The 19915-nt window shown below is 41.6% G+C and overlaps 1 protein-coding gene across 23 annotated transcripts in view; it reads right to left on the bottom strand.

The window, feature by feature from the left end:
- Window positions 1-19915, bottom strand: part of MLH3 (mutL homolog 3) — a 35023-nt gene that overhangs the window by 7055 nt on the left and 8053 nt on the right. Inside the window, exons 3-10 of one of the 23 annotated variants that reach the window (XR_013395134.1) lie at window positions 18831-18929; window positions 17758-17843; window positions 16060-16164; window positions 14549-14621; window positions 9567-9638; window positions 8883-8957; window positions 7892-8003; window positions 6350-6522 (exon numbers count right to left, since the gene is read on the bottom strand). Coding sequence is in view for 18 of the 23 variants with exons in the window: in XM_077937875.1 (XP_077794001.1) it covers window positions 6350-6509; window positions 7892-8003; window positions 8883-8957; window positions 9567-9638; window positions 14549-14621; window positions 16060-16164; window positions 17758-17843; window positions 18831-18929 (782 nt within the window). In the remaining 5 variants the exon portion in view is untranslated. 23 annotated transcript variants of the gene reach the window in all.

Below are 19915 nucleotides of genomic sequence, written 5' to 3' on the forward strand. Positions count from 1 at the left end.
ATTTTTATTTTTATTTATTTAGTTAGTTACTTATTTTGAGATGGAGTTTCGCTCTTGTTGCCCAGGCTGGAGTGCAATGGCACCATCTTGGCTCACTGCAAACTCTGCCTTCTGGGTTCAACCTCCACCTTCTGGGTTCAAGTGATTTTCCTGCCTCAGCCTCCTGAGTAGCTGGGATTACAGGCATGCACCACCACGCCTGGCTAATTTTGTATTTTTAGTAGAGACAGGGTTTCTCCATGTTGGTCAGGCTGGTCTCAAAACTCCCAACCTCAGATAATCTGCCTGCCTCAGCCTCCCAAAGTGCTGGGATTACAGTCGTGAGCCATTGTGCCCGGCCTTATTTATTTATTTTAATTTTTTGAGACAGAGTCTCATTGTTGCCCAGGCTGGAGTGCAATGGCGCGATCTCGGCTCACTGCAGCCTCTACCTCCTCATCAGGCTAGAAGATAGAGCTGTATAGAAGGATGTATTAATGATCTTTCAACTGCTAGGATTCAAGTAGCTACCTCCTCAAAACACCAAAACTATTCCAGCTTCTTCCAGAATCACACAAAAATCTCTCCTGATCTGCCTGACATAGCATAATCAAGATTTTCTGAAACCAGAGGTTTGTTTGCATTTGAAGTAAACTCCTTAACAGTAGTCTTTGAAGTTCCTTTAGGAAAAGTTTTTCTTATAATTTTCTGGTTACATATTTAGAGATTGAATTACAATAAAAGACTCTAACAGATCCTATCTTTTGGATTTAGGACAATTTGGAGCAGGGGTCTTACAGAAAGTATGTCTGTGGAGAGGAAAGAGCTTTGCTGGAAGCAGAGCAAAGTCTGATACAAAGGCGATTCTGGAAAGTGCAAAGCCAAGATGATCCAAGAGCTGACTGACAGCTGTTCTTCCTCTTGAATGTTTCACCCTTGGCCTGCAAATGTGCTTAGGTCTTTTTTGTCTTAAAGCAAACAAACACCCTTCCTCAGCCTTGAATCCCACCCCACACTTCCCAACCACCTCTAACCTTTAGCTCTCACCCCATCTTTTTCTGTGTGTAGCCAAAGTTCTTGAAAGAGTAGTCTACTTAGCTTCACTTCCTCCCGCTTCATATGCTCCTGACTCACTGCACTCTTATCTTCTGCCCTACCTCATCCCCAGGAAATGATTCCACAAGACAACTAATGTCCACATGACAGCCAAGTCCAACGTTTCAGGCTCTACTTCATAGCCATTATTGGCCATTCCCTCCTTGCTTAAAACTTTCCTTAGTTTTGGCAATATTACTTTTTCCTGGTTTTCCTCCTCCCTCTCTAACCAAGTATTTTCAGCCATCCTTAGAATTTCCTCTTTTCAGCAGAGCTTTCCAGACCTTTGCCAAAGCATATGCACCCTGGATGCTGATGTTCCACAGGCTCCACCCTTTTCTCTCTTCCTTTTCACTCTCCATATTCTCCCTGGACAACCTCGCCTCCTCAAGGCCCTCCTCCAGCTTCTGATACTATCAAAATATATACACTATTAACTCTCAGATAGATATTATGTACAGCCCAGATTTCTTTTCCAAGCACCAGATCTTTTAAGTCTGCCTATCCGCTGGGCATTCCACCTGAAGGCACATTCACTGTGTCTAAACCCAGCTTCACGATGGAACTCCTAGGCAGGTTTGTTCCTCCTCATCTGTGCCCCTTCTCTGTCAATGGCACCACCATCCTTCCAGCCACCCATGCTACAACCCTCAGAATCACCGTTGCTTTTGTTTTCTCCTTTATTCTTTCACATTCGATTGCTCACCAGGTCCTCTTGCTTCCGCCTCCCAAATTCTGTCTCAAATATGTCACTCCTGTCTACTCCCTCTGCTACTGACTCAGTCCAATCCTCATCTTCTCTTACCTGCACGACTGCAATAACCCTTCAGCTGCTCTCTCTGACTCAAATCTTCCCACATCAATCTATCCCCCAATTTATCTACTACATCTATCTTCTAATTTTAGATATTACTATTTTAGATATTAGTACAGCACTTCAGACTTCTAGACGATGTGGATGTGGATTTGCCTGTGCTCCAAATAAAGAGAGCTAGGGATGAAGGAGTAGGAACACTAATGAAAAAAGCAGGACACGATGAAAAAGGAAGAGTGAGATTTGGGGGGAAAAAACCCACAACTTCTGGAAATAAAAAATATAGTCATTGAAATTAAAAATTTAGTCACTGAAATAAAAAACTCAGTGGATAAGCTAAACACATAATTAAACACAAGATGAAGAGATCCTTTAGTTCACTGGAACATAAGAGGAGATTTTGCAGAATGTATCACAGAGAGAGAAAGCAATGGGAAATACGGAAGAGATTTGAAGAGGCACAGAGAGTAGAAAGATAAGGCCCAGTAGATCTGACAAAATTTCCAAGACAGAGAATGGGAAATAAAGGTTTGAGGTGATAATGACTGCATACTTTCCAAGTTGAAGAAGCACAGCAAATCTCCAGAAGGAAATGAAAATAAATCCATACAAAGATATTTCACAGGGAAATTGCAGAACACCAAAGACAAAGTGAACATTGCAAGAGCAACCAGAGGGAAAATCAGATTACCTATAGAGTAATAATTGGATTGACAAAGGACTTCAATGGCTAAAACAGAAAGTCAGGCTGGGTGTGGTGGCTCACACCTGTAATCCCAGCACTTTGGGAGGCCACGGTAGGCGGATCACCTGAGGTCAGGAGTTCGAGACCAGCCTGGACAACATGGTGAAACCCCATCTCTACTAAAGATACAAAAATTAGCCAGGCGTGGTGGTGGGCACCTGTAATCCCAGCTACTTGGCAGGCTTAGGCAGGAGAATCACTTGAACCTGGGAGGTGGAGGTTGCAATGAGCTGAGATCATCCCACTGCACTCCAGCCTGGGCAACAGAGTGAGACTCTGTCTCAAAATAAATAAATAAATAAAATAAAATAAAATAAAATAAAATAAAATAGAAAGTCAAAAGTAGTGAAATATTTTCAAAATGTGGGGGGGATAACTGGCAATGTGAAATTCTGCTCTTAGCTAGATAATCATGCAAGTATGAAGGGAAAATAAAGAAACTTTAAAAGACAGCTTATCATTCATGGACTTTTTTTTTTGAGACAGAGTTTCACTCTTGTCACCCAGGTTGGAGTGTAATGGCGTGATCCCAGCTCACTGCAACCTCTACCTCCCGGGTTCAAGTGATTCTCCTGCCTCAGTCTCCTGAGTAGCTGGAATTACAAGCACCCGCCACCACGCCCAGCTAATTTTTGTGTTTTTGGTAGAGACAGCATTTCAGCACGTTGGCCAGGCTGGTCTCAAACTCCTGACCTCAGATGATCTGCCTGCCTCAGCCTCCCAAAGTGCTGGGTTACAGGCATGAGCTACCATGTCTGGTCCATGGACTCTTACTAAAATAACTTCTATTTATTTTTATATTTTTGTATTTTTTGTCTCAAGATCTGTTTGTGGATAAAAGATCTTTTAAGAGATTTACTTCAGTAAAAAAAAAACAAAAAAAAACCCCAAAAAAAACAGAACATAAAAGAACACAGAATAAGTAGGATGCAAGAGGCAATGGTGAACAAAGACTCTGGTGAACACTTTGTTTAATCTAAATAAAGATTGACTATAAAATGACCACCAGGGGATTAAAAACAAGGTGGAATTAAAGTACTAGACAGCAACATGGAAGATGGGAGGAGATGAACGGTTTATAAGATTTTGGTACAGTTAGAAGAGGATAGAGAAATGAATTACTTTTAAACTGTGATAAGTATGCATGTTAAAAGTTAAGGCTAATCTCTAAAAGGATATAAATGGAATATATAACTTCTAAACCAGTAGAGAAAAAAAAAAAAAGAGAAATAAAGAAAACTATAATAGAAAACAGGAAAGGAGAGGAAAAAGACAATAAAAACAAAATAAATGATATTTGCCATAAAAGAAACATATAAGTAATCAAAGTAAAAAGTAATAGTCCTCTCTAATACCTCCAATGCCACATCCAGCAGTAGCTTTCCAAACCTTTACCAAAACATATATGTAAAGTAATCATATTTGGAAAGGAATCTAAAACGGACCTTACTCTCCTGCTTAAAATTCTTCACTGGCTGCCTATAGGATAAAATGCAAACTACTTAGTAGAATATGCTAAATTATTTAATGATTTGACCTTGACAACCCATCTAGCCAACTCCCATCCAGTCAAAGATCCAAGTATAACTTCTGATTTCCCCCCAGTTTTTTTTTTTTTTTTTTTTTTTTTTGAGACGAGTCTCACTCTGTCACCCAGGCTGGAGTGCAGTGGAGCAATCTTCGATCACTGCAACCTCTGCCTCCCAGGTTCAAGCAATTCTCATGCCTCAGCCACCCGAGTAGCTGGGATTACAGGCACATACCACCATGCCTGGCTAAGTTTTTGTATTTTTAGTAGAGACAGGGTCTCATCATGTTGGCCAGGCTGGTCTCGAACTCCTGACCTCAAATGATCTGCCCGCCTTGGCCTCCCAAAATGCTGGGAGCATTACAGGCATGAGCCACTGCACCTGGCCTGATTTCCCCAAATCTTAACTACCAATAGCTTACCGTTGACCAGAAGTGTTACCAATAACATAAACAGTCAACTAACACATATTTTGTGTGTTGTATATATTACACACTGTATTCTTACAATAAGGTAAGCTAGAGGAAAGAAAATGTTGGCCAGGCATGGTGGCTTATGCCAGTAATCCCAGCACTTTGGGAGGCCAAGGCAGGTGGATCATTTGAGGTCAGGAGTTCAAGACCAACTTGGCCAACATGGTGAGACCCCATCTCTACTAAAAATACAAAAATTAGCTGGGGCGTGGTGGTGTGCACCTGTAATCTCAGCTACTTGGGAGGCTGAGGTAGGAGAATCACTTGAACCCAGGAGGTGGAGGTTGCAGTGAGCTGAGATTGTGCCACTGCACTCCAGCCTGGGCATCGCAAAAAAAAAAAAAAAAAAAAAAAAAGTTAAGAAAATCGTAAGAATTTATTATTCATTAAGTGGAAATGAATCATCATAAAGGTCTTCACCCTCATCATTTTCACACTGAGTAGGCTAAGGAGGAGGAGGAAGAGCAAGGAGGAAGAGACAGCAAGGTCTTGCTGTCTCAGGAGTGGCAGAGGTGGAAGAAAATCTGCATATAAGTGTACCTGTGCAGTTCAGACCCAAGTTGTCCAAAGGTTAACTGTAGATCTTAATTTGAGCTATATCTATTATAGTTCCCTAAACATAGGATGTGCCTCAAGTCTCTGATATGTATTCCTCTGTCTAGAATGCCCTTCTGCCCTCTTCTGTACTCAGCAGTTTCCCACTCTTCTTTTTTTCTTTTCTTTTTTTTTTTGACACAGAGTTTCACTCTCGTTGCTCAGGCTGGAGTACAATGGTGCAATCTTGGCTCACCACAACCTCTGCCTCCCAGGTTCAAGCCATTCTCCTGCCTCAGCCTCCTGAGTAGCTGGGATTATAGGCATGCACCACCACGCCTGGCTAATTTTCTATTTTTAGTAGAGATGGGGTTTCTCCATGTTTGTCAGGCTGGTCTTGAACTCCCAGCCTCAGGTGATCCACCCGCCATGGCCTCCCAAAGTGCTGGGATTACAGGCGTGAGCCACGGCGCCCGGCCTAGTTTCCCACTATTCTATAAGACTTTTCTGGCTGTGTGCAGTGGCTCATGCCTGTAACGCCAGGGGTTTGGGAAGGCAATGCAGGAGGATTGCTTGAGGCCAGAAGTTCAGGACCAGCCTGTGCAACATAGTGAGACCCCCATCTCTACAAAAAAAAAAAAGGAAAAAATTAGCCAGGCATGGTGGTGTGTGCCTTTAGTCCGAGTTACTTGGGAGGCTGAGGCAGGAAGATCGCTTGTGCCCAGGAGATCAGTGAGCCAAGATTGCACCATTGCACTCCAGCCTGGGCAACAGAGTGAGGTCTGGTCTTTCAAAAGTAAAAACTTCTCTTAAGAAAACAGCTTTTCTGTGACAGTTTCATTGACTCCACCTCCCCAGGCACAGAAGTCGTTCTATATTTCCATAACACTTCTGAAAAACTATCTTGGTGCATTCTAGACTCTTAGTTTTCATGACCGTTATCATATTGGGAAGAAAGCAAAACACATACCTCTGCTAGCCAAAGTTCACTGACTATAATTCTTTAAACACCCTTCTTACTTATTCTGAGCTAATTCATCTCTGAATTTCTAGCTCCTGGCACACAGCAGGTAAATACCATGAATGCTGGTTGAAGAAAAGATGAATTCAGAGAATCTACAGACAAAATATGAGGTTACCATCACTCAGCAATTTCCTTAACATCTGCAGCTGTGTCTTACCTCCACGATACTCTTGGTCACAGTAGATCTTCCTCTCCGAAGTTCATTGGCTTCTCTTTCCACAAAACAGAGTGGTACTTTTCCCACAAGTACCAGAGAATCACTAGTGTCTGGAAATACAAGTTCAAGGCCCAGATCTTCCAGATTTTTGTGGTAACACCTAAAGAGATAACCTCAAATGTAAAAAAAAAAAAAAAAAGAAAAAAAAAAAAAAAAAAAGGGCTACTTCATTTGCACTTCAGTGCTGGTTCCAAATACTACTTGATAGTTTTTCAAAAGCTGCCACAGGGCTTAACAATTCTATTGTTATTCTCACACTTATGTGTGTGTTTGGGATTTTTTATTATCCAATTTCCTTTCTGAATTATAGTAATCTTTACTGTTTTTCTCTTTTCCATTGAGAATCAATCTTTGTCTACGTCTTGTTTCTAAGTGTGTTTTCTTCATTGAGGAACTGCTAACTTCTGGCTGCTGGCACTTAACGGAGTCTGGCACGAAGAAAAGGTCTGAGAGTGACTTGAATCAACATGAAAGCAGGGAGGTAATTAATGCCCAAGGAACTGAGAAGTCCTGACTAACGGGATCTAAGTAAATATATCTGCCTTTACTATAAATTATGTCACAGGGAAAAAAGATTTACTGGCAGTATCATATTCCCAAACTTGAAACATATTGGGAGAAAATTCTCTTTTTCATTTTCAATAATTTGTGCTGCCTAGAAGAGGAAAGATGCCCTATCCTGTGACTCACTATATGATTTGCTCCTTCCTTACATCCCAGTGTTTTACTTTCTTCACATTATGATTACGGTAATGAAAACTAACAGTCTAGAATGCACCAAGGCAAAGAAGAATGGGACCAATTACTGCAGAAACTTTGTTTTCACAAAGCACGGCATAAACATAGACTGTTCCAAGAAATGAGAAGAGTGTTCTAAGCCAACTGCTGGAAAAAATTATCAGGGAAACTCTATCCTATACTCACCATCTTGGATACAGTAGAAAGAACAGGCTGGGTGCAGTGGCTCACGACTGTAATCCCAGCACTTCGGGAGGCCAAAGTGGGAGGAATGCTTGAGCCTAGGAGTTCAGACCAGCCTGGGCAACATGCCAAAAACTCATCTCTACCAAAAAATTACAAAAATTAGTCCAGCATGGTGGTGCTCACCTGTAGTTCCAGCTACTTGAGAGGCTGAAGTGGGAGGACTGCTTGAGCCTGGAAGGTGGAGGTTGCAGTGAGCAGAGATTACACCACTGCACTCCAACCTGGACAACAGAGTGAGACCATGTCTCAAAAATTAAATATTTTAATGGGTGATTAGATGCAGAAAAAAATATATTTTAAAAAAGGAAACAGCCTGTGGAGTCAGATGACCTGCCTTTGAGTGCCTACTCCACTACTTAATAACTGCTATGACCTTAGACAAGTCTTATAACCTCTCTTGGTCTCATCGGAGAAATGGAACAATAGTTATGCTTATTCCTCACAGAATTATTGTGAGAATTGATACCATCAACATCACATTCTCATGGTGGTACTAACCATAAGAGTCTCCTTTGTTCCTCTGTCACTGTTATCTCTAGTGGAGGAATTAGAGTAGAAGACAGTAATTTTTTCCGACCAGAGCCTTGTGCCTGTTGCTTCTCATAGGAATCTATTGGCAGAAAGATGAATGGGTTAAGAGTAGGAAGGGAAGTCTTCTAGATTCAGATAAAAATAAAGCACAGCCTTGAGATAATCATTCTAATGCATAGCAGAATGTTTAATGTTCAGTTTTAGATTTTAGATTTCCATTTTTAAAGTCAAAGTAATAAATATTCAGCCTATTAACAATTTTGGTAACATTTTTCAAAATAAGAAATGTAAGACTTGCATCTTATATTCAGATGAACAAGGCAATGTTCCTGTAGTTAATAAATGTGGTTTTGATGACAGAGGTGAATAATGTGGATTACCAGGAACATATGTGGGTTTACCACACAGTCTTATGGCTCCAGAAGGCTTCCCTTTCCTTGAGCAGGGTCTCCCAGTCTCTGGAGAGAATTAGTACTATTCTCAAAAGGTGGAGGGCCTGTAGAGGTAAGTTTTTCTACCATTCTTTTTACTATATCTTTCCCAACTCTTAGGCTGTCATTTTATAAGGAAAAGTGAAAACAGTAGTAATATCATTGTCATTCTAGTCCATGAAGCACTCCTTAGTTCCTTGCCTAATTCTTTGACATTACTCATTGGCCACAGGAGTGAAGACTTTCCTGGTATTTTACCACTTGGCGAACACACTGCCTCATGATGAGGAAAAGGGTAGCACAAAAAAAAAAAAAAAAAAAAAAGCCGGGCATGGCGGCTCATGCCTATAATCCCAGCACTTTGGGAGGCTGAGGCGGGTGGATCACCTGAGGTCGGGAGTTCGAGATCAGCCTGACCAACATGGAGAAACCCCGTCTCTACTAAAAGTACAAAATTAGCTGGGCGTGGTGGCGGGTGTCTGTAATCCCAGCTACTAGGGAGGCCGAGGCAGAAGAATCACTTGAACCTGGGAGGCGGAGGTTGCGGTGAGCCGAGATCGCGCCATTGCACTCCAGCCTAGGCAACAAGAGCGAAACTCCATCTCAAAAAAAAAAAAAGAAAGAAAAAGAAAAAATTAAAAAGCATATATTGCTTTGGAAAGATAGATTTAAAAACCAGTGATATTGGTTGTCTCTGGGGACAGAAACTAGGAGGGGTGGGGGCAAGGGTAGAAAGGAGACTTTATTACATTCCTTTTTGTGCCTTTCAGAATTGGATCTATTTGATTATACTGCATATTCAAAAGCAAACTAAATTTTAAAATCAAAACAGCATACTGGGCCTTCTGAGCTGCCAGTGGTCTCTGCCTGATGGAGTGTGGGAAGGCATGCCAAGATCACCGGGCATACGGAGGGGGCAGATCTTTGTGCTGGATGTCAGAGTAAGCAGCCTATCCTCAAGTACCTCTGGGTTGTTCGTAACATCCGGCAAATATGCCTCTGACCACATAAATAAGACTCATATCTTTCAATTAGTGAACTACCACATTCTTTCAGTTATTACACAGGCAAACTGGAGGACTTTAGTTTAATTTTTGAACATACAGTACAAAGTGTGCTTTCTCACAACAGTCACACTTAGAAAAGCTCTTTGAGGCGTACTGATTCTGCTGGGAGTCTCACATTTTTTCTGGTTGCGAACAGATCCTTACCAATGATAAGCTGCTCCAGACGGATACGCTCATGGGCAGCGTGCTGATCCACCAGCACGAGCAGGTTTCCACCTAGATGAGCAAGGATTGTGAACTTTCAGATTCTCAGAGCAAGATGATGCCCATTGTGTGTGTTGAGGAGAGACAAGGTTTAATTCAAACTATCTAACAACAGCATAAGACATTACTCATTGTCTTATGAACATTCTGAGTATTAACAATTGTACCTTTTATTTCCTAAAACATGAAATTATGGGGAAAATGATAGCAAACTTATCCCATAAGTTTGGATCCCAGCTCCAATTCTGAAAGGCACAAAAGGGAATATAATAAGGTCTCCTTTACACCTTTGCTCCCACCCCTTCTAGTTTCTCTCCCCAGAGATTACCAGTATTACTAAGTTTTATCCTATAAGTTTATTATTTTCCCCATAATTTCATTTTTTAGGAAACAAAAGGTAAACTAAGAAACTCTTTAGTTCACCAGTATCTCATTTAGAAAACAAAGTCAGGGCTGGGTGTGGTGCCTCACGCCTGTAATCCCAGCACATTCGGAGGCCAAGGCGGGTGGATCATGAGGTCAAGAGATCGAGACCATCCCGGCCAGTATGGTGAAACCCTGTCTCTACTAAAAATACAAAAGTTAGCTGGGCATGGTGGCACGTGCCTGTAGTCCCAGCTACTCAGGAGGCTGAGGCAGGAGAATTGCTTGAACCCAGGAGGCATAGGTTGCTGTGAGCCAAGATTGCGCCACTGCACTCCAGCCTGGCAACAGAGTGAGAGTCCATCTCAAAAAAAAAAAAGTCAAAGTGGCATTTCTTCAAGTTTGAAGCTTGAATGTATAATTCTTATGTTTAAATACTGATTTTGCCTTATTAATTCAACTTTAATATGATAAAGGATCACTAAACAACATATTGTTATAATCAGTTATCCTTGGTGTACAAGCTACTTGGAAACCCATAAAGAATGTACTTCCAGTGCACTTCAGATCACAAGCTGGTGAACGTTTTCTGAAGGGCCAGATCATAAATATTTTAGGCTTCTTGGGCCACACGATTTCTGTCATGACTACTCAACAATTCTTTCTGAGCCAAAGTAGCCACAGATAATATGTGAATATTGTAGCTGCGTTCCAAAAAAACTTTATTTATGGACACTGAAATACTAATTTCATATAATTTTAATGTGTCAAGAAATAGTCTTCTTTTTTTTCCCCAACCATTAAAAAATGTAAAAACCATTCTCGTCTCCCTGGCTGTACAGAAACAGGTGATGCCCGGATTCCCCTCGGGCCATGTTTGTCCTGCCTTAGACTTGGGCTTCTCAAACGTTCATGTGCACAAATACCACCGGGGTATCTTATTAAAACGCAGATTCTGGCTGGGCCCTGTGGCTCACGCCTGTAATCCCAGCACTTTGGGAGGCCGAGGAGGGTAGATCACTTAAGGTCAGGAATTCAAGATCAGCTGACCAACATTGTGAAACCCTGTCTCTACTAAAAATACAAAAATTAGCAGGGCGTGGTGGTGCGTGCCTATACTCCCAGCTACTTAGGAGGCTGAGGCAGAAGAATTCCTTGAACCTGGGAGAGGGAGACTGCAGTGAGCCGAGATTGCACCACTCCAATCCCACCTGGGCGACAGAGCAAGACTCCATCTCAAAAAAATAAATAAATAAATAAAAATAAAGAAAAAAAAGAGAAATTTCAACAGATCCATTTTACTTCTTTTAACATCTGCAGATTTTGTGGCTACACCCATCTTGAGTACCATTAGTAGAGATTCTGACATCTCAAAAACAACAAAGAATTCCAGATAATGAAAACTTTCAAAAAAATAAAAAATAAAAAATTGGCTGGGTGCGGTGGCTCGCGTCTGTAATCCCAGCACTTTGGGAGGCCGAGGTGGACGGATCACCCGAGGTCGGGAATTCGAGACCAGCCTGGCCAACATGGAGAAACCCTGTCTCTACTAAAAATACAAAATTAGCCGGGCGTGGTGGCGGGCGCCTGTAATCCCAGCTACCCAGGAGGCTGAGGCAGGGGAACCACTTGAACCCATGAGGCGGAGGTTTCAGTGAGCTGAGATCGCGCCACCGCACTCCAGCCTGGGCAAGAAGAGCAAAACTTCGCCTCAAAAAAAAAAAAAAAAAAAAAATCTATTACTTTTCTAGAAATAGTAAAATTACAAGAATTTGATCTTCACAAATTCTACATTCATGATAATTCTGACAGAACTTTAGGTTAATTTGCCTTTGATCTACTATGACATTTGCTAAACAAGGTAAAGGGAATATTTTGAAATACATAGAGAATAAATGCTCTAAAACTTTAGAAGCACTTGCCTGCAGGTGCTATTAAGCTGGAGCCAGCCCTCCACTGCTGCTCAGGGCTCAGCCACTCCGGCCTTTTCAGAAACTTTATCCCATCAAGCATCCCTTGTAAATATGCTCAAGATTCTCCCATTAAAAAAAAAAAAAAAAAAAAAGTCCTCTGTCACCCTCACCCTCTGTAGTCCTTCTCTTCCATGTCACAGGCACATTACTGAGTATCTCCTTGCAGTCTGCGTTAGCACCATCAGCGTCTTGTCCTGTCTATTCTCTGAAACAGTTCTCACTTGCTAAAATCCTTGATCTCTACTGTCACAAAATCAGATGGTCCTCATCTTACTTAATGTTTCGGCAGCGTTTGGCATGATGTCTTGGTTTTCCAACACAACATTCTTCTGTTTTCTTCCTATTTCCCTAGCTGTTCCTTCACAGTCTGTTTTGCTGGTTCATCCTCTTCTACCCAGCTCTTACGTGCTAGAATTATTCTAGATTCAAGACCTCTCCTCACTCTTCATTTTTTTTTTTCCTAGGTGGTAACATTTATATCCAGGGTTTCAGTGACCACTTTTCTGCATCTGATGGCTCAAATTTGTATCTCCATGTCAGAACACTTCTCTAGGCCAGACTTGTAATATCCAACCACATTCTTGACATCTTTTCTTTTTTCTTTTTTGAGACAAAGTCTTGCTCTGTCGCCTAGGCTGGAGTGCAGTGGCGTGATCTTGGCTCACAGCAACTTTTGCCTCCTCGGTTCAAGCAATTCTCTGCCTCAGCCTCCCAAGTAGCTGGGATTACAGGCACCTGCCACCATGTCCAGCTAATTTTTGTATTTTTAGTAGAGACTGGGTTTCACCATGTTGGGTAGGATGGTCTCAATCTCTTGACCTCGTGATCCGCCTACCTCAGCCTCCCAAAGTGCTGGGATTACAGGCATGAGCCACCGTGCCCGGTTGCCTTGACATCTCTTCTGGAGCATTTCAAAGAGAACTTAGACTGAACTCATGATTTTCATCCTCTCTGCTCTGCCTGCAACCCGGGTCCTGCAACATCATTTACTCAGCTATGGAGGCCAGAACACCAGAAGCCATCTTTTACATACCTTCCCCATATCCAATCCATCACCAAGCCCTGCTGACTCTATCTCCTAAATATCTTTCCAATACATTCACTACTCTCTAGTCCACCCTGGTCCCATCTAACCATGTCTCAGATATTACAATATTCTTTTAACAGTCACTCTACAGTTAACTGGAACTCCACCCCTACTCCTACTCCATTCTTCACACTGCAACCACAGCAATCTTTTTAAAATGCAAATGTGATGTGACACATACCACCCCAAAAACATCAAAATACAATGATAAAAAATGGAAAAAAAAAAAAAAAGCTTTCAATGGTTTCCAATGGTGTTGGGACAAAGCAAAGCTTGTAGCTGGCATTTAAGATCTGACTCCTACCTACTTCTCTAGCCCCATCTCCAGTTCCCCTTCCTCTGTTTCCACTCACTGAGGAGAATAAATCACAAATTGCATTATGTTATTCCCTCCTTTCTTTACTTAGTTAATTCATATTCATATTCAGACCTCATTTTACCAAGAAGCACTTCCCTTTACTCCCTGATGAAATCAAATCTCCCAATACAGGTTCTTAGAGCATCTTGTATCTCTTCTTCCATGACAAGGGCTAGAATTAAAATTTTATGTTTGTGTAATTATTTTTTCTCTCGCATATATATCTTTTCTCATTATTGTATCCCTAAGGCCTGGTACAGTCCCTGGCATACAATGGGCACTCAATTAATACTTGTTGCATGAGTTAATATATTTACAAACTATTATTGTTTCATTAGAGCAGGTCACCAAGAGATTCTGTGTAAATATTGACAAACCTAGCAGAGTTCATTAGATACACTTTCTATTATTATAAAGGGAAAACATGAAAATATTATTAAAAAGTCAAACAATAGAAAATATTTAAAAGAGTAAAAGATGGGCCAGGCGTGGTGGCTCACGCCTGTAATCCCAGCTCTTAGGGAGGCAGAGGTGGAAGGACAATTTAAGCCCAGGAGTTCGAGACCTGCCTGGGCAATATAGCGAGACCCCATTCTCCACAAAAAGGAAAAAAAAAAAAAAAGACAAAAAGAGTAAAAGATGAAATACCTCCTTTGCACACCCTCATTTTCACTCCCAAAGTAAATACTCTTGATAGTTTAATGTGCATCCTGAGTATATGTATGTGTATGAACATAAAATTAAATGTCTGTCACCCAGGCTGGAGTGTAATAGTGCAATCTCGGCTCACTGCATCATCTGCCTCCCAAGTTCAAGTGATTCTTGTGCCTTAGCCTCCTGAGTAGCTGGGACTACAGCATGCCACCATGCCCAGCTAATTTTGTATTTTTAGTAGAGACGGGGTTTTGCCATGTTGCTCAGGCTGGTCCTGAACTCCTGGCCTCAAGCCATCCACCTGCCTCGCCTCCCAAAGTGTTGGGATTACAGGTGTGAGCCACCGCAGCCAGCCTTCATAATATTCTTAGTTTAGATTGGCTTTCCCTGATCCATCCAAATCATTGAAATATACCAAAAATAATCATTAAAAAAAGGTTACAAGAAGACCAGCTGGTTAGTCATTCAGGCTAAACTCTATTCTTACCTGCCTCGCCATTCTCTTCAGTCTTAGTGCTCATCAAACAGGCAATAAACTTGCTATCGACTTGCTGGAGAACCTGTCAGACATTCAAATAAGTGGTACAACACTAAATAAAAATTAACAAAGGTTTATCTGCATAGAAAGATACAGAACTGTATTTTATTTAGAGTTGTTTACCTTATCACACTCCTTTCTCTGAGACTGGGTAAGGTTCTGATGAACCAGAAACAGTCACTAGGAAGGATGAAAGAATGGGCAAGTGGAGTGATCAGAAGATGTAAGGGGAGGGAAGCGACAGGGGAAGACAGACACCCACTTCTCAGAGTGGTGCGCTAGCAATACTTTAGAGAAGGCCTGAGATGTTCCCAACAGAGTGACTCTTGAGAATAGGTCATGTGACCAGAGATTGCTAACATACAGGCTGAAATAAATTTTTAAAATTTATATGAAAGCAAGGAAAACTATTTTGGAGGAACTAGTCTATTTATTTTTATTTATTTATTTTTAATTAATTTATTTTTTTTTTGAGATGGAGCCTCACTCTGTCACCCAGGCTGGAGTGCAGTGGCGCGATCTTGGCTCACTGCAAACTCTGCCTCCCGGGTTCACGCCATTCTCCTGCCTCAGCCTCCCGAGTAGCTGGGACTACAGGAGCCTGCCGTCACACCCGGCTAATGTTTTGTATTTTTTAGTAGAGACGGGGTTTCACCGTGTTAGCCAGGATAGCCTCCCAAAGTGCTGGGATTATAGGTGAGAGCCACCGTGCCTGGCTGCTAGTTTATTAAAGAAGTAAGTTAAAAAGCCACTGGTGGCTTTAGACCTTGGTGGTTCCTCTCTGTCTAGGTACATGATGCTCCCCAATACCCCCGAGCCTAACCAGTGCCCCAGGGCCTATTTCTGGATCAACTGCTTGCCTGCTCTGGTACCAGGCCAATGCCAGGTTAGGAGTTTACCTAAATCTGTTAGCCTCCCAACTTGTTTCCTTACTAAAAACAAAGGGAGTAAGACAGCCACGGTGGTAAACAGAAGGCAAAGCAGAAAAGCAGATCAGACAAAGGGTCCCTTTTGTGAATGGACTCCTCAATATGGGCTTTCCCAAGCCTGTGTAGGCTCACACAGTAGAGGGTCATTTCTAAAAGGGCACTGTTGCACACTGAAGGACAAGGTCACTAAAGGACTTTATTGATTTATAAATTATTGCCAAATATAAAGTCAATATATAATCTTCTGCAGGAGAACCTTGAGAATCCTTGAAACTGTCAACCCGAATTCATAATTCATTCCCTCCAAACCTACTCACACTACTAAAGACATTTCTTTCTTTGTAATTATAATTAATTCCTTGCTTTTTCTTCTGATGATAAAAGTTCTAGTAAGGTAAGAACACACACACACACACACACACACACACACACGTGCCTTGACTGAGGTGGTCTATATCATTAAATAAATCAAATTTTAGAAGAGTTAGGCCTTATACATATATTTATGAGATTTTGAAGTCAATCTTTTACCTGCATTGAATGAATCATTTCTTTGGTGAAACGATAGGGATACAAGATGTTGTGAATTTTAACTGCTAAGCTCTCAGCCTGGCCACTGCTTACATCAACAGCAACCTAGAAAGACTCAGCAAAATACAATTGAAATTTTAATTTTTGTGTCAGCAGAACTGTTTTACCAAAGATATCAGAGTGCTTTAAAAGCATTCATTTTTATATAGCCTACTAGAGGTGGGTTTAATTCAGGGAATTTGTAGAAATTCAAAAGAATCGGCCGGGCACTGTGGCTCACGCCTGTAATCCCAGCACTTTGGGAGGCCGAGGTGGGCAGATCACGATGTCAGGAGATTGAGACCATCCTGGCTAACACGGTGAAACCCCATCTCCACTAAAAAATACAAAAAATTAGCTGGGCGCGGTGGCGGGCGCCTGTAGTCCCAGCTACTCAGGAGGCTGAGGTAGGAGAATGGCATGAACCCAGGAGGCGGAGCTTGCAGTAAGCTGAGATCATGCCACCGCACTCCAGCCTGGGCGACAGAGCGAGATTCCACCTCAAAAAAAAAAAAAAAAGAAATTCAAAAGAATCTGTGAAAAACGAGTCTTATGTAAGACTTTACGTAACAATTTTTGCTTATAAACAAAATTACTGACAAAACAAAAATAGTTTCAGAACAACAATTTATCTATGTTCTATGATCAAGTCCTCAAATGATATCTTGACGAAAAAACTGGTAAACAAATGCTCATCTATTATACAACCTGTTTATAACATGCACAGTACATTCTGTGAAAATACACTGAGGAGAGAACATCCACCCAGGGCCAATGAGGAACTGTTCCTCCAGTAGAAGATGTGTGGCTTTATCTAATGATAACAATTTTATTATCACCACCCTGAATATTGTGCCAAAGCTACAAGTCAGAGTTTCTGAGAGTGGTAAACACATTTGCTATTCTTACATTGATTGTACATGTTTAATCCAAAATGCCTGAGCTCCCAAAATGCTATAAATTTTATTTCTCCTCTCTACATTAAACAGTAACTTCCAAATAAATTATGTGGAAATATGCCCAGTTTCCAATCATAATTACAAATTAGTATAGTCTTGCATGCCCATACCCAGCTTAAATAAAATTCAAATTTTAATTTTAATTAATTTACTTAATTTTTAAGAGATAGAGTCTCACTATGTTGCCCAGGCTATAGTGCAGTGGCTAGTCACAGGCACAATCAGCACACTATATAGCCTTGAACTCCTGGTCTCAAGTGATCCTCCCACCTCAGCCTCCTGAGTAGCTGAGACTATAAGTGCATGCCACTGTACCCATCTTGAAACTCAAAAGTTTAAAATAACAGGCAAAGAAAGGCCAGGAGTGATGGCTCACGCCTGTAATCCCAGGACTCTGGGAGGCCGAGGCAGGCAGATCACCTGAGGTTGGGAGTTAGAGACCAGTCTGACCAACATGGAGAAACCCCATCTCTACTAAAAATACAAAATTAGCTGGGCGTGGTAGCAGGTGCCTGTAATCCCAGCTACTTGGGAGACTGAGGCAGGAGAATCGCTTGAACCTGGGAAGCGGAGGTTACGTGAGCCGAGATCGTGCCATTGCATTTCAGTCTGGGCAACAAGAGCGAAACTCCATCTCAAAATAAAAACAATAATAATAAGAAAAAAAAAAAAAGACAAAGAAAAACTGCTACAGACCCACCTCTGGATAACGGGCAAATACTGGATTGTCCCATTCTGAGAACAAAGACTGAAGCAATTCGCTACTAATGGTATCATCCACAGTATCTAGGGCAAAAGGGAACAGGTAAAGTTGGCATCCAGAACCACAGGGAAAGGAGGGAATGGCATTTCCTGTTTGGTGAGCTGTAGCCTCAAGACCAAAGATCACATACATTGTTTCTATATTCTACAAATGTTCAGTGTTTGCTATATCTCTAAATTATTTTGATCTGTTACTTTTTAAACTAGAGTTGGTGACTGTATCTTCTGGCATTACAACTTTTCTCCAAACTGTTTACAAGAGATATTTTGGAATACTGACAGAGAAGCTATGGCTCAAATTTGTAGCCTTACTGCCTTTAAATAAAATAGACCTTATCTATTTTTAAACAAACGCAAAAAATTGATGTCTGTATTTTTTTTTTTTTTTTTTTTTGAGATGGAGTCTGGCTGTGTCGCCCAGGCTGGAGTGCAGTGGCCCGATCTCAGCTCACTGCAAGCTCCGCCTCCCGGGTTCATGCCATTCTCCTGCCTCAGCCTCCCGAGTAGCTGGGAGTACAGTTGCCCGCCATGTCGCCCGGCTAGTTTTTTGTATTTTTTTAGTAGAGATGGGGTTTCAACGTGTTAGTCAGGATGGTCTCGATCTCCTGACCTCGTGATCCGCCCATCTCGGCCTCCCAAAGTGCTGGGATTACAGGCTTGAGCTACAGCGCCAGGCCTGTAGCTTTTTTTGAAGAGTTTTGTTTACATAAAACTACAGCAACTTGGAGGGTAAGTCCAGCCTTTTTAAAAATAAGAAACATGTCCCCTAATTACAAGACACCACAGAATATGCATAATCAGCAAATACTGACCTCAAGTCTGGAATAGTAATTTCTGATCTAAATGCATGCACTAAATTAATTAGTTCCGCTGTTAAATAGCGCCATGGGGAATTCCTGATTCCAGAACAGCACAGCTGGCACTGATCAAGCTTAATGCAAGCCTGCTTTGTTTTTTGAGTTAGGTGGTACGATGTGTACTGGGTGCCCCAGCAGTCTCTGCCACCCCTACCTCTGTTATCCTGTCTCATCACAGTCCTCTCTGCTCGAGCTCTCGGAAGGAAAGGAAGAACAAGGTCGCTTCTAAAAGGATGACACCTGTACTGAGACCCTAAATATAAGAAAGAAAAACCTAGAAATGTGAACTTAAAATACAAGTAAACTCTTTAAAAATTTAATCACATAAAACCTCTTTCTGCATAAACTGAGTCAAGACATAAAGCAGACTACTAAACACCAGATTGAGAATCAGAAATCCTTTAATGAAATTATGCTGTCAATATACGACTCTATATTAATGCTTAGTTCCATTATCCATTCATACCAGACAGAATGAAGACCTAGAATAGGTCACTGTGATTCTCAATGGGGGGCCATTTTGCACGAGGGGACATCGGCAATGTCTTGAGACACTTTTTTTTTTTTTTTTGAGATGGAGTCTCGCTCTGTCACCCGGGCTGGAGTGCAGTGGCGTGATCTCAGCTTACTGCAAGCTCCGCCTCCCGGGTTCAAGTAATTCTCCTGCCTCAGCCTCCCAAGTAGCTGGGATTACAGGCATGAGCCACCACACCTGGCTAATTTTTTTGTATTTTTAGTAGAGATGCGGTTTCACCATATTGGCCAGGATGGTCTCAAACCCTTGACCTTGTGATCCGCCCGCCTCCGCCTGCCAAAGTGATGGCATTAGAGGCGTGAGCCACCGTGCCCGGCTTGAGACACTTTTCATTGTCACAACTTAAGTAAAGGGTTCTACGTTCTACTAGCATCTAGCAGATAAAGGCCACGGATGCTGCTAAATATCCTACAATGCATAGGACAAACCCTACGACAAAAAATTATCCGGCGAAGCCCTGTGTTAGACATACAGCAGTACTTAATTGTCACCTATAACTTGGTGCAACCTTCACAGATCTCCAACTTATGTCTCTTATCTCCAATGTATGTCTCTATCCTAACATTTGTCTCATTATAATACAACTATGTTTAGATAGCTATCTTCCCTAATAGTACTGTGAACTCCTGAAAGCAAAGTCAGTTAACCTGCAATGTGACAGCATCTAGCACAGTGCGGATGATCAACAAATGTTTCATGAAAAA

This window comes from Macaca mulatta, chromosome 7, assembly GCF_049350105.2.
Source record: "Macaca mulatta isolate MMU2019108-1 chromosome 7, T2T-MMU8v2.0, whole genome shotgun sequence".
NCBI classification, from domain to species: Eukaryota; Metazoa; Chordata; class Mammalia; order Primates; family Cercopithecidae; genus Macaca; species Macaca mulatta.